The sequence below is a fragment of the Xiphophorus hellerii genome, chromosome 12, assembly GCF_003331165.1.
Source record: "Xiphophorus hellerii strain 12219 chromosome 12, Xiphophorus_hellerii-4.1, whole genome shotgun sequence".
NCBI lineage: Eukaryota > Metazoa > Chordata > Actinopteri > Cyprinodontiformes > Poeciliidae > Xiphophorus > Xiphophorus hellerii.
This window is the reverse complement of record NC_045683.1, coordinates 29,101,784-29,115,413: the sequence shown is the minus strand read 5'-3', so window position 1 is coordinate 29,115,413 and position 13,630 is coordinate 29,101,784. Positions and strand designations below refer to the sequence as shown.

The 13,630-nt window shown below is 38.7% G+C and overlaps 1 protein-coding gene across 3 annotated transcripts in view; it reads right to left on the bottom strand.

Moving 5' to 3' along the window:
* Positions 1-1,261: 1,261 nt before the first annotated feature.
* loxl2b (lysyl oxidase-like 2b) overlaps positions 1,262-13,630 on the bottom strand; it is a 46,463-nt gene continuing 34,094 nt past the window's right edge. For 2 of the 3 annotated variants that reach the window (XM_032577539.1, XM_032577541.1), the window contains exons 9-14: positions 12,861-13,026; positions 11,474-11,714; positions 10,546-10,661; positions 9,307-9,443; positions 9,103-9,214; positions 5,548-8,328 (exon numbers count right to left, since the gene is read on the bottom strand). In XM_032577539.1, the coding sequence (XP_032433430.1) occupies positions 8,258-8,328; positions 9,103-9,214; positions 9,307-9,443; positions 10,546-10,661; positions 11,474-11,714; positions 12,861-13,026 (843 nt within the window). In that variant the 3' untranslated portion in view covers positions 5,548-8,257. Of the gene's footprint in view, positions 1,276-5,547; positions 8,329-9,102; positions 9,215-9,306; positions 9,444-10,545; positions 10,662-11,473; positions 11,715-12,860; positions 13,027-13,630 lie in introns of those variants that run through there. The other variant, XR_004341098.1, reaches the window with a different exon arrangement.

The following is a 13,630-nucleotide window of genomic DNA, read 5'->3' as shown; positions in this document are numbered from 1 at the left end:
TCTTTCCTCTGTTATGTTACTGGTCTGAACTTTTAGCTTTTCTAGTCATATAAACTGTTGAAATTGGCCTCATTTAGCCTGCAGGACTCGGACCTTCACTCGTTTGAACACCAACTCACAGATCAGAAGGCAATTTAGAATTATGATGTACTGACAATGTGACAACCTGGCTTTTCCCAGATGACCGGGCCGCAGCTGCTTTTTAAAGAGACAGAGACAATTGGACTCTGCAATCCTGTTTGCATTTATGAGGGTTTTTTTTTTTGTGTGTGTGTGTTGTTTTGGAAACTGTCAGTCTGACAGATCTTTCTCTAACGAGCTCAGCGAGTCTGTTGAATGTTTCATTCAACAAACTTTCCAAGCGAGTTAGAAAAAGATCCGTCAGATCGTCAGTTTCTGGAACCACACAAAAAAACCCTCATTGTGCTTGGATTCTTTAGTAAACAAGTCATTAAGATGTTAATGACTTGTTAATCATATTTCTTCTATTTTGGCCTTTTTGTCACACTTGAATTTTAGTATTAAGGTAACCCGAGTAGGCACAAAAAAAAAAAAAAAAAAGATTTCACATGATTTCAATTATTAAAAGAATTGATTCAACCATCCTTGCCATCTGTGGTAAAATAAACCTAAACCTGCAGCAACAGGCAGTGAGGCTTTTCCATCGCAGTGGAGAGATTTTGGTCCAAATGATTTCATCCAGCCAAACTGCTGGCTTTTAAGTCCAGTATTTTACAAGGCCATTATTAAAATACCTTTGTTTTATTTGTACTAATGCGCTTCAGATCGTTGACTGCTACTCACAAACTGATGGTCAGACACTTTCCTTCAGCAGTTTCTAGTAGAGGCCAGAATTCACAGTCGTATCCATTTCATGAATTTGCCCAGGTCCATGACTCTACCACCACCGTGTCTGGCCAGCAGCAGCTGCGTTTCCATTATGTGCACAAAACTGTTCCATTAGCATTAAGCTGAAGAGGAAACCCCACGATTTTGCAATTGCGGCGTTTCAATTAAATAAGAAACAGAATTAAAATCACATGTGAATAAGTTTGTTCCTTTATCCAACATGTTCATCCTGAGTGGGGTAGAGAGGGCTGCAGGTGCCCGTCTGCAGCGGTCAGCAGGCAAGAGGCGGGGTCACCCTGGACAGGTCTTCAGTCTAGCTTACAATTATATAGTTACATCCTGTATCTCTGTAGTGTTGTGTCTTTTGTTTTGCTATTTTTTCTTTCCACCACCAATAGCTTTTAAAGTTCCAATCCCCAAGGATTACTCATCAGGAGTTGCTGGTGGGTGAACAGTGTTGTCTTTGTGTTTTCTTGTGAGTAGCAGTTGGCAGGATTTGGATAAAGCTCCAGGCCTCTTCCACCCCACCTGAGCAACGTGCCAGGCTCACCTCTGGTGGATAAAGTCGGTTAAGAGCTCTCCGGCTATTAAACCCGCTCTTAAAATCCAACTGGCCGCGCTCGTTACAATTACTACATTCCACTTGGTCTTGGCACCGGCGCAGCCTGTTTCGCAACAGTCTGACTTGACCAGTTTGTGTGTGTTCCACCTCGTTGCAGCCGCTGATTGTGTGTTCGTATAAACGGTAAAAAGGTCCTGAACGCAGCACCGCCGTTGACCACTTTGACAGTCCCCCACGTATGATTCACTGGTTGCCAAACAGCACTAGAACACGCTTGACCTTTACCCTCCGATTGATTTCTGAGCACTCATGCCGATTGGCAACATCGTAAGAAACCCTGAAAAATGTAACAATGCGATGGATCGTCCTGGAAACGATCGATCCCAAGCTGTTATTAGCTTCGGTGAACATCTGTTGCAACTATTTACATTTGATAATTAGCGATACTGTTTCCATTTGTTAGAAAAAAAAAGGATGACAGAGAGAATTTTTGTTTTACTTCTAATTTCCTTTTTAAATAGTTTTACATTTCCTGGACATTTTCATAAACTGCATGACTTTATTTGAAGCATTTTGGGGTTTCCTTCTCCCTGCGTCAGTCACCTTACGTTTCGCCCAGGACCAAAGTTGTTCTTTTGGGTTTAACTCCCTTCGCTTTGTGGTGAAGTGACGTTAGTGAGGCTCCAGGTTGCTGAAGTGATCTTAAATTCAATTCAATTTAATACAGTTCATAAATGTAATGCCATTTCACACCCAATGCCATAAAAAGGCACTTTGCAAAAAAAAAAAAAAAAAATTTTTTTTAATTTAATCACATATTTTCCAGTTAATCCTCAATCTGTGCAGCGAGTTCCGTTTATCATTAAATTAGTTTAAAAAGTTCTTGTCTAAAGAAACCTAGCAGATTGTAATCAATCACTTTCATTGTGTTGTTGGATTTGCAGCAATCCCTCATCCTGAGAATGCGTGTTGCGACAGCAGAGAACAAAACTCCCCTTCATGTCAATGTCAGCTTTATTTCTAAAGCGCTTTAAAAACAGCTATTAGCTGCACCAAAGTGCTGTGCAGCATTAATGAAACCACCAGTAAGGACACGCCGGATTAAAATAATAAATTAAACATACAGGACATGTAGATTACAATGTCAGGCCTTAAATGCCAAAGAATAAAAATAAGTTTTAAGGAGTGTTTTGAAGTGTTCCAGACTATGGCCAGGTCTAATATTGAAGGGTGAGTTGTATAAATTAGGAGCAGTGACAGAAAATGCCCGGTTTATCCTGCTTTTAAATCTGCAGTGTTTTAACTTTTCTAAAATTATTTTTCATAAATACTGCAGCTTTAAGAAACCTTATCAATCGGTGAGATTAGTGCCCGTGTCCATACAGAAAGCCTTTTTTGTTTGTGGCTTGAGAAGTTGCTAAAACGTTTTACTGATTATCAGCCTGTAGATAATTGCTAGTTCTCCCTGCAAACATGAACCAATGACTGCTTCGACAGACTCCGTCAACAACCGGCAGACAAACTCCAGTAAATGTCAAACTTCAAGAGAGAAAACATGTAATGACTCCTGTAAGCCACAAGAGGCCAGTGTTGGGTTATCATCACACTTTATCCTCTCTTTTAGTAATCTTGTATTTGTATTATATTTTTATAACATGTATTTTTAATCACATGATCATATGTATATATATATATATATATTCCTTTATTTAACCAGCTAAAACCCGTTGAGATCTAGATCTCATTTTCAAGAGGGACCTGGGCAAAAAATGTGCAATACATAGCAACCTGGTTACAAGATAAAAACAATTAATACATATGCACAAGTATAAAACAATAAAAACTATTTAAAAACAATTACACTGTTTCATAGAATCTTGTTGCCTATCTTTAAGAACTGCTCGAAATAAGTCCAGTGAAATCATTTCCGACATCTTAAGTTCAGACTGCAACTGATTCCACTCTGTGGGGCCAACACACTGAATGCCTGCTTCCCTTTTTCAGTTCGAAAGCGTGGGACATGCAGAAGAATAATGTTATTGGAGCGAAGAGAACAAGAACTGACGGTTCTATGTAGGAGAGTGCATAAATATGCTGGGGTTAGACCAAGTAAAGATTTATATGTCATGATCATTAAATGATTGTTTCTCCGTACACTTAAAGGAGGCCATTCAGCTTTTGCGTACAAATCACAAGGATGTGTCAAACGTCTGCTACCGGTTATAAATCTTAAAGCGCAATGATACACAGTATTCAATGCCGTGCACGACATTCCAAAAGTGGCAGGAATGTCGCTGCTACCGATTTTCTTCTAGCTTTGAGTGTAAAACCAGATCCATTTCGATAATAAAACCCAATCTACATTTTCAATGTCCGTAGTAGATTTGCTACGTGATTTTTAAAAGAGAGTTCATTATCTAGAATAGAAAACTGGTATACTGGTTATTCCCTCATCAAAAACACAGCTGGAGTGTTCCTCTGATTTTTTTTGTGCATGTTTGAAAAATCCTTTAATCTCCCATGGCAACCATTTACCTGTGCAAAACGTCTGGGGAGACCAAGCTCCGCCTTCAAAGACAAAGCTCCTCCTCCTTTCCAACATTCTGCCTCATAGAGCAGCCCCACCCCTGCGGCTCCCTCACTCAGCTCCTTCAGACTAGCCAGCAGCAATTGGCAAACACCTGGTGGAGCTGAGCATCAGCTGAGCTCATTATAGGAGCTACTTCTCAGGGCAACACTGGTAAAAATGTTGTTTTAGGGTTAAGAGGGGAGCCATGTGATGACTCCCTGAAGGCGGAGTTTCAGAAAGACGAAGAGTTTCTTAAAGAGACAGAGGCCCAATTTCAATGCCTTAAATTATGTAGTCAAATTTCTTTTTAAGACAAGTTTGATGTATATGTGGTGATCCAGAACACAGAAATTAATGAACCTCTAGATTTCAGATTCTGAGACACTTTCGGTGTGATTATGCTCCGAATCTGTTTGGTTGCAAATTTGAAGATAAAGAAACATAGCTAATCACCACTGGTGGGCGCTCTTGCTGTGCACAAGAGATGTGAGCCGTTCCTGTTCAGAGAAGGAGATGTCCTTTGATTAAAATAAACATTGCCATCTGCTTCTTCCAGTTATCTGCTTAAATATTGTTTTATTTAACTATTGTGTATACAGCATTTTTATAACAACCGAAAGTAACATAATTACTTGATTGTGCTATAAAATGGTGCTTTGTGTGTGGAAAACATAATACTGCTCCTTTAAAGCTGTAATTACAGTACAAGAGGGGGTTCTATAAAGCATTGCTTCAGGGAGACGGAACATAAAAATGAGAAAACTCTTTCACCTTTTCCTTCAACGATACAAATACTCATCATTTTTGCTTTGGTGTGTCTGATATGAACCCAATAAATCACACTGAGGTTTGAAGCACAACATGACAAAACAGGATGAAGTCCAGGGAGTATGAATATGTTTTCAAGCCTGTCTATGTATTTTTCTTCAATCAATTGTGTTGTATTTGGAAAGAATTGCACGAAGCCAGCATACAGGATTTTGTACAGTGATGGATTTATGCTCAGCACATTTCCGAGAACTTTTATGGGTTGTTTTTTTTTCTCTCTCTCTAGAAGGCTTTACTTTTGTTCTTCTAGTAGATGGAAAATTCTCCCCAAAGTAGGCGGGAAGTTCTCACCAGCATTCAAAGTCTGCATTCAAACAGACTTCAAACAGACTTTGTGTGTGGAAAACATACACAAAGTATGTTTTCCACACACTTCCTCAACACACTTGAGGAAGTGTTTAAATGTGGCCCATTACTCTAGGATGTGAAAAATTTTACTTTATCCCTTGAAACAGGTGAACTTGGGATTCAGCAGAGAGATACGATCAGATCAGCTCAGATCAGATAAAATAGTACTTTATTCATCTTCTGGGAAATTCCAGATGCAAGTGGCATATACTGTATATATACAGTATATATATATATTAGGAAAAAATAATTTTCATTTTACTTCACTATTATATGCAACATTGCAGCGGTCTACATGAAACGCCAATAAATTGCTTTGAAGTTTGTGGTTGCAATTTGACAAAATTAATTGTTTTGCAATAAACACAAAGAACATTCAGAGGCACACTGATTCAGTTGCTTAACTCTTTATTATAGGTCAACACACAACAGCACATTGTTTCAATTCAAGTACATCGTTCGTATACACATAATGCAGCTGTTCAACATGTACTGAACCCTCAGAAAACAGAGGACCAGTTAGATAGCACCATGACAAAAAAAAAGTACAAATAAACTGAATTCACATACCTTAAAATACAAAGAATTACAAACAAGTAATAAAATTATTATTATTTTTTTAAAAAGGCCAAAAATGGCATCTGTGCCATCATCGGGTAGAAAGAAGTTCTTCCCCAAACCTGTCCTGCTGCTGGAGGAACATATGGATGGTGAATGAGACCCACAAAGAATGTTCCACAGGTTTCATACTGGCCTGATAGTCTTGCCAGTTTGTTGCAGGTTTATACTGAATCCAAGCTATGCACTATGTTAGTTCCACTCATTGCTTGATTAATACAAGTGCTGTCATATTTGGTCCTATTGTGAGCCAACAAACTCATTTAGGTATTTAATAGGAAGCCCATCTGGATTTGTCAATGTGAAGCTACAGTATTTCAGGAGTGTTTCAAGTTAGAAAAACTAGCTCTACTCCTCCCTGAATCTGGAATTTCAACTTCAAAAGTGCCAGAACAACCATGACCTCAATATCCAATATAGATGACAGATTTATCAAATCTGTCATCTATTTTGGGTAATAAAAGGTAATAAAATACTCATCTTTTCCATCTGTATACCAGCTGTTAAAGTCGTTTACAATAAAGTGTACGTTTCTATTATTATTCTTTAAAAATCAGAAGCGTTTTTGTACTGTAGCTTTGTACTGTAAACTAAAATACTTTAGTTTATTTCTAAAGTAGAAGCTTTAGAAATAAACTGTTCAATCGGAAGTGAAAGTGAACTTTGATTTCTTCTGTCTGTTCCCAGATTGCTCCATGCTGTTGGTGCAGTTTCACACTGCAAAAACCAACCAAACGATTTGAGCAACCTGTTCCCCTACTGGCCTGTGGTGGCGCTGCACCAAAACCGCTTAAGGAAATATGAAAACCTCTTTTGTCTTTAGTAATAGACCACGAGCCATTTCTCTAATTTGTTTGTTTTGGTTGTATTTACCCAGAATGCCCTGCGCTTAGTCCACTTCCTGCATTTGGAGCGGTCTCTGGACCGCTTGGCATTCATATATGCATTTGAACTGCACCAGAGTTCACCTCAACCGAACTGAGAGGTAGGTTTGGTTCTCACCAGTTCAATTAAAGTGGACCAAACAAGGCTGGTGTGAAGGCACCCAAAAAGCTCATTTGAAATCATTCAGGTTTGTTTGCTGCAGTAAAAACAAGGGGAACGTAGAATAGAACTACATTGTTACGAGCTTGCATTGCTTTGATTCATAACTACTGGCAAATCCAAATGGTTTCTGACTTGTTACTCTGACTTGTGAGGAAAATCTAACTCAGAAACATGGAGAACGTCGTTTCTTGGTCTGCAAAGGTAAAACAAATGACACCTTTAACTTGTTTCCACTAAGTTTAGCTTCGGTCAGGTCACTGAAGCTAGCTGTCATCCCTGAGCTCTAACATGCTCCATGGTCAGGCCTTTTTCTGAACCTTCTATCAAAGTTTTTAAAGAATGATCTGTGACTGAAATCATGCTCGTCTTACATTCGGTCACAATCTGCTTAGAAGAGAATTTATAACAAATGATGAACTTATGATGCATCATTTTGTCTTTGAAGTACTTGCCCCTTGAGGATCATTGAACATGAATGTTTAAGAGAAGGACAAAAAACAAGAGTTTTTTTTGATAAAACATTGATGGGAGGGAATCAGGGACCTCAGTTCTTACACCTCTTGCACTTTTATACCAATGGAAAAGCAAGGTCTTCCAATGCAACAATACATGTACTGTATATCAGTCTTTAGTTCTTAACTGAAGTGCTTACACGGGTTAGCCAGGAGGTGGCAGTGTATGAATGACACACTAGCTTATATGCAAGTTCGGCATCAACAACCACTCACATTACAGCTGAATTATACAATGAAATGATGATTCACTCTTTTAAAAAATTACAATACTTCTAACACACTTTTCTAACAAACTCACCCCCCACCCCCACAGCAACTCTTCAAAAAATGGGTATAAGGTAATTTACTAAGTCTGCCAAGGAGAAAATAAAGCAAATACTGCCAATATTTCAGAACTGGTCCTTATGTCCTGTTAGAATGTGGCAGTTCAAGCATCACTTAGGAGTAGTGATGAATAGACTTCTTGTTTTCTAAAGACTGGATGTCAAACATTAAAAAGTTGATCAAGTTAGAAGAAAACAAAAAGTAGTTCTCCATTGAAGATAATCTTCCAGGTCTGTGGGGACAAAACTACACAAACTAAACCCACCAGGTTCTGCAGTTGAGTGCTTCTTAAAGTGCTGCACTTCCATGGAGAGATGTTTAAATGAAGTTCTTATTTGATCACAGTAAGTGAAATAGTCTCTCTGTCACAGACCCAAGCAAAGCTTCACCAAGTCCTATGATTATCACAGAGAGTCATGGACAGAAGAGGTCAACACATAATATGTGCTGGGAGGTGAGAGGATGGTAGAGGAAGAAAGGTGAGGAGGAGAAGAACAGATGATTCATTCAGGGACAGGAAGTAGAATCCAGCATGGGTAGTGGTTGGTGGGACTCTTCCCATCGGGGTGACCGCCTCTCGACTCCACTCTGTCGGTTTTACCTGTGGGTCACCTGGTTGTTTAGAAGGCCTGGGAACATCATCTCTGTCTCAGAGCTCAATGAGCCATCTAGAGGCAGAGCAGCAGAAATACAATTTACCAAATACTGCATAAGAAATTATATCAAAAACTCCCAAAGTAAATTGATTATAAGGTATTAGTAGCAAATAAGTTTAGCAAAGTCTTCAGCTCAAAATGAAGAATGTTGCTATGAAATAGTTGATTCTAAGAAATATGAAATCTAAAAGAAATTAAAATAAGCTAATTGTTTCATTAGCTTATTTTAGATGCATGTAACAGTAAAAAATGCAAATTTGAGCAAAACTGATAAATGCTATTGCAGGTGAATTTAACAAATGACTAAAAGGTAATGAATCTGAATCATGGTTAAATGAATGTAAAAAGATCTCACTATAGGTACGGAGTTCATACTTTAAAAATAAATAACACAAGTCCTGGTTAAAGCAAAACTATGACACATAAGACAGTGTGTAGAGTGACTGGCAGAGGGGAATACTTAATTTTTTTAATACAGATTTTTTTATAGTTGACACAAACAAAGAGACACTGACAAAAGTGACCCAAATATGGAGGTCCATGTGCTGTACTTCCATGAAGAGATGCTTAAATAAAGTTCCTTCAAATACTTAGAGGACTATTTGATCACAGTAAGTGATGAAATTCCATGTGGAATTCCACAAGGCTCCATCTTTGGGTCGCTCTCTTTGAATGTCTCATTAAATGCAGAAAAGACTAAAGTGATTGTTTTGGTGAAAAAAACAACAAGCCCCCCAAAGACAGTAAAAGCTGCAGCCACTCTTCAAAATCATAGCAAGGTCTCACCATTATGGCAGCTGTACATCCACACACGATGGCCGTCGTATCGGCATCTGCATTTGGTGATGTTATTGGTGTAGTCTGATTCTGGCACTTCGTAATTAGGGTTAATTACAATCTGTTAAAGGACGGGCAAGAATGAACCTATGTCGAGGCTGCAGAGAGAAGACACACACCCGATAGAAAGAAGAAACCAACAGGACAAATCACCTGAAAAATGTAATCCCCAGGTTTGACATTGGTGATGTCGACCCACTGGCAGTCAATGTCGTGCCTGTAGGTATCCCAGCAGCCTACAGTGATGCCCTGCTCTCCAAAGTTAGCACATTCATACTTCTTTTCGATACCTACAAAGATAAAGTAAGATTACTTCACTGCAAACGCTTTGGAGAAAATTATACCTTTGCACAAGGTGATCCACAGTATATGACCACTAGAGGGCGACATAAGAAGGCGTGATCATTTGCATCTTCCCTTTGTAGACATATTCAAGACAACCAGATATTCTCCCCTTTGGGGACAAGTATACTATATGACTGGAATAACAGTAAATGTAATTTCTGAGATGTTTGTTGCAAAAAACACAGGTATATAAATAGATGCATTCTGTAAGTTTTTGGTGCCTGGACTTCAGAGCAGACAAGATAAGAAATTATTTGATGTTGCTTTACAGAAATGTTGGTTTAGTCTTAGACCTACTGTCTGAACTAAGACAGTAGGACTTTGGGAAAACATCTACTAACAATATTAAGTCATATAACCTCTAATTCAATATCATTGTGAGGATGGTATCATTTAACCAACATTTTCCCCACTTCCTTTTCAGTTTTCATACTTTCTCTTAGCTTTAGCATATAGGTCTCTAAATATATAAAAACTGAAAACATCAAGGCCAGGGAAGTGGCAGGCAGAGTGTAAATGAATGACTTGAGTGAGAAAAGTATTGTCATATTGTATCTAGGTAGCATCAGGCATTGACTCCAGTTTAGACCATACTGTCTAGTTTTGACCAATAGGGGGCAGATCCTGATGTAGGAGAAGGATGAGTCTCCTGCAGTAGAAATATTAGCAGTAGTTCTGCCTGGAGTCAACAGGTTGACCCAGCCCACAAGTTCTGCCCCCTGGTGGCAGAGCTGTCACAGCACATCTTTGGTTCGTCTTTTCCATTCAGTTATTTTTGATAAAGCACACTTTAAAAAAAAAACAGTATGTTTACCCAAAGTGCTTTACAGTAAGCACAGATTACCCAGGACAATAATAATAACAATAACAATGAAAACCATTAAAAGCAGAACAAAATTAGCTAAACAAACTATGGAAAGACCTTTGGCTTTCATACTCACTTGAGGCAACATCTAAGTTAAAATGAAGACTATTTGAGATAACATTTTGAAAATGTTTTTGTTGTTATTACATCATCATTAAAAACAACAGCAGTGAGATTCCAACCTTCATCACATTCTGAGTCCTCCAGGCAGAAACTTGCTTTGTGTCCCTCTGCCACTTTGGTTCCATTTAGGCTGAACAGGTCATATGTGGTGAACACCTCCATGCTGTGATAATGCCTACACACACACACACACACACACCCACACACACACACACACATACAGTATGTCTTTCAATCTTAATGCAAGGACTTTGCATTAACTTCCATTCTTTTTTCATTACTTTCTACAGCGTAACCTGACTTTTACCATAAACCTGACCATTACCAGTACACGGCACACCTTAATCCTAAATCTAACCCACAACACAAAAACAACATTTCTTCTTATGGGGTGTGGACTTTGGGTCCCATAAGAAGCAGATAGTCCCCACAAGGTAGTATGTTTTAAATGGTCCTTACAATGTATCAAATACAAGAACACACACACTCACACACCCACACCCATAGAAGCTTTAATGTCTCTTGCTTAATTTTTAATATATATATTTTTAGTAGTTTACTGTTGTGATAATCATCATAATCATAAAAAACTAGACTGCATGGTACATCAGTCATAGCGCCACAAACCTAAATACTGATCTTGAAAAAATTTAAAGAATTCAAGAAAATTGAGAATTCAAAAATTCTAGTGGCTTCTTCAGGATGCCACTTACTTAATAACTGCATTTAATCATATTTTCAAAATTTCTGATATTTATTGATGCTCAAATGAAGCTATCAGTGAAGAAAATAGCAAACATAACATCTCCGATGATGCTGTCAGTTTTGCTTTTCTTATTTATCATCAATAGCTGAAATCTATCAACGATCAACGATGGATCAAAATTCTTATCATGATAAGACATTTTTCACAATAGATGATAAACAGCGCAATAAATGCCCACCACAGCATGCTTTGTTTCTAGAAACATTTCCATTCTGACAGACCTGTGACATTCATGCCACACCCACAGGTGCTTGGCAGCTTTGGGCTTGAAGTCGGACTGGCCGTTGTTGTGGATCTGAGAGGAGAAGCGCAGCAGGCGGCGGTACGCGTTGGCCGGCGTCTGGTCAGAGTTGGAGGCCAGGCAGTTCTCCTCGTAAGCACACTGCAGCATGAACATGGGCCGGTCCTCCATGTAGGTGGTCTGCTCCACCACCTGAGGGTTCAGCACCAGGTCGGGAGCCGCTAAAGGTGGGAAGGAAAAAAAAGAAGAAGAAAAGACGGAGACCAACGATATTTAGAAACACAAAGAGATGGCTGCATATGCAAAGTAAACAAGTGTTTTCTGTTCCAAACAACAGATTAAAAGAAAGAACCAGGGATTTCTCTCTGACAAAGGTTCTTAAAAGGTTTAACACAGTTTTGGTAAACTTTGTCTAAAAGGATGAAGGAAATTGACTTTTATGACTGAAAAATTAAGGTTTGCAGTCAGTTTACAGCTCTTTGCAAAACTACAGGCATTCGTCCCCCTTAAACTACTACGCGGTTGAAACGCAGTGTTTGCTTCAAATGTTGACAGCGGGTTTTAACACAAAGAAACAGAGGAACCGACTGGATTTTGGGCTTTTCTAAGCCAAGGAAAGTTTTTGCTCCATGACAGAGGAGACAGTAGAATAAATCAGGTTTTTATTGGCCCAAAAGAAATCAGAAACTTCTGGGAACCACATATGATTATTACAGAAGCTGAAAAGCAGACATCATCTGTACTGATGGTATTTATGTTTAAAATACTGTATTTTATTGGAAACTTTTGCAATGTTTTGAGAATCGTTAAGAGTCTTTCTTGCTGTTCATTTTAATTTTAATAAATAATAGCTATCCAAATCCATTACGTATAACAACCATTGGTGTTCAGTCCTCCTGACTCAATATTTTGGGTTATTCAAAGGCATGAATATCAATGTTCAAGTTTTGGTATAGAAACTCAGCTGGATTTAGACTTGAGCTTTGATTGGGCCATATTGGGCCATTCCAGCACACAAATACCCTACTATAACTCTGGTTCTATGTTTTTAGGGTTTTTGTGCTGCTTGAAAGTGAATCTCCATTTCAAGTTTTCTTCAACAATTGTCTTGTTTGCATTGCAAAAAATAAGTAATAAATAGCTTTATTATCAAAATTTTTTATCACATTAGTACAAGAAAATATCACGATAAAATTCTAAGTCCATATCGCCCACTCTATTCTGTCACATAAAATACACGTTCAAATTCACAGGAGTGTGAACACTTTGCCAGAACAAGGTGAAATACAATTTATGACTCATTTTTAATGTTATGCTTGATGCTGAGCAGAAGTGAGGCTCTTGATTAGCCTTTCCCAGAGTCTTACTTTCAGAGCAGGAGACTCCGGCGGAGTTGCGTCCCCCTCCTCTGGGGCAGCTGAGGTGGGGTCCGTGGTGCAGACAGTGGGACAGAGACATCTCAGTTCCGGAGCAGCGAACGCCGCTCATCGCCACACCGTCAGCACTGACCTCACCCGGCCAATACCACGTCTCCTGTGGACGCACAAACGTTCAGAGGCAAAATTATTTTCTAAAGTACAGACAAAAAAAAAAAAAACAACAAACAAAAAGAGGTTTCAGGAGTAGAACTGACACAATAGACTTCTTCAATTACAGCATATTATAAAAGTTGCTGAAATCCTTACATATGTTCCACATCACTGTGATGGGACTAAAAATAAAAACTAGCAAATGTTTAAAAGGACAGTATTATGTATTTGTGAGGTACACTGTGCGATAAAATGGCGTTATCAAGTAACTATGTTACCTTCGGTTGTAATAAAATGCTATGTGTCAGATATGACTTGCAAGAAATTTGACTTTGTAATTTAACACCTTGAAATTGGGCCTCTGTCTCTTTAAAAAGAACTCCGTCTTCATCACAACATGGCTCCTATATTAGCCCTTTAACAATGTTTTTGCCAGCATTGCTCTGTTCCTAAAATGAGCTCAGCAGGTGTTTACTAATTGCTGCTGGCTAGTCTGAAGGAGCTCAAAGGAGGAGCTTCATCTTCAAATGCGACACTTGGTTCCACCCAGGTGTTTTACAAATCTCAATGGTTGCCATGGGAGATTTCTCAAAACATGCGTGAAAGAG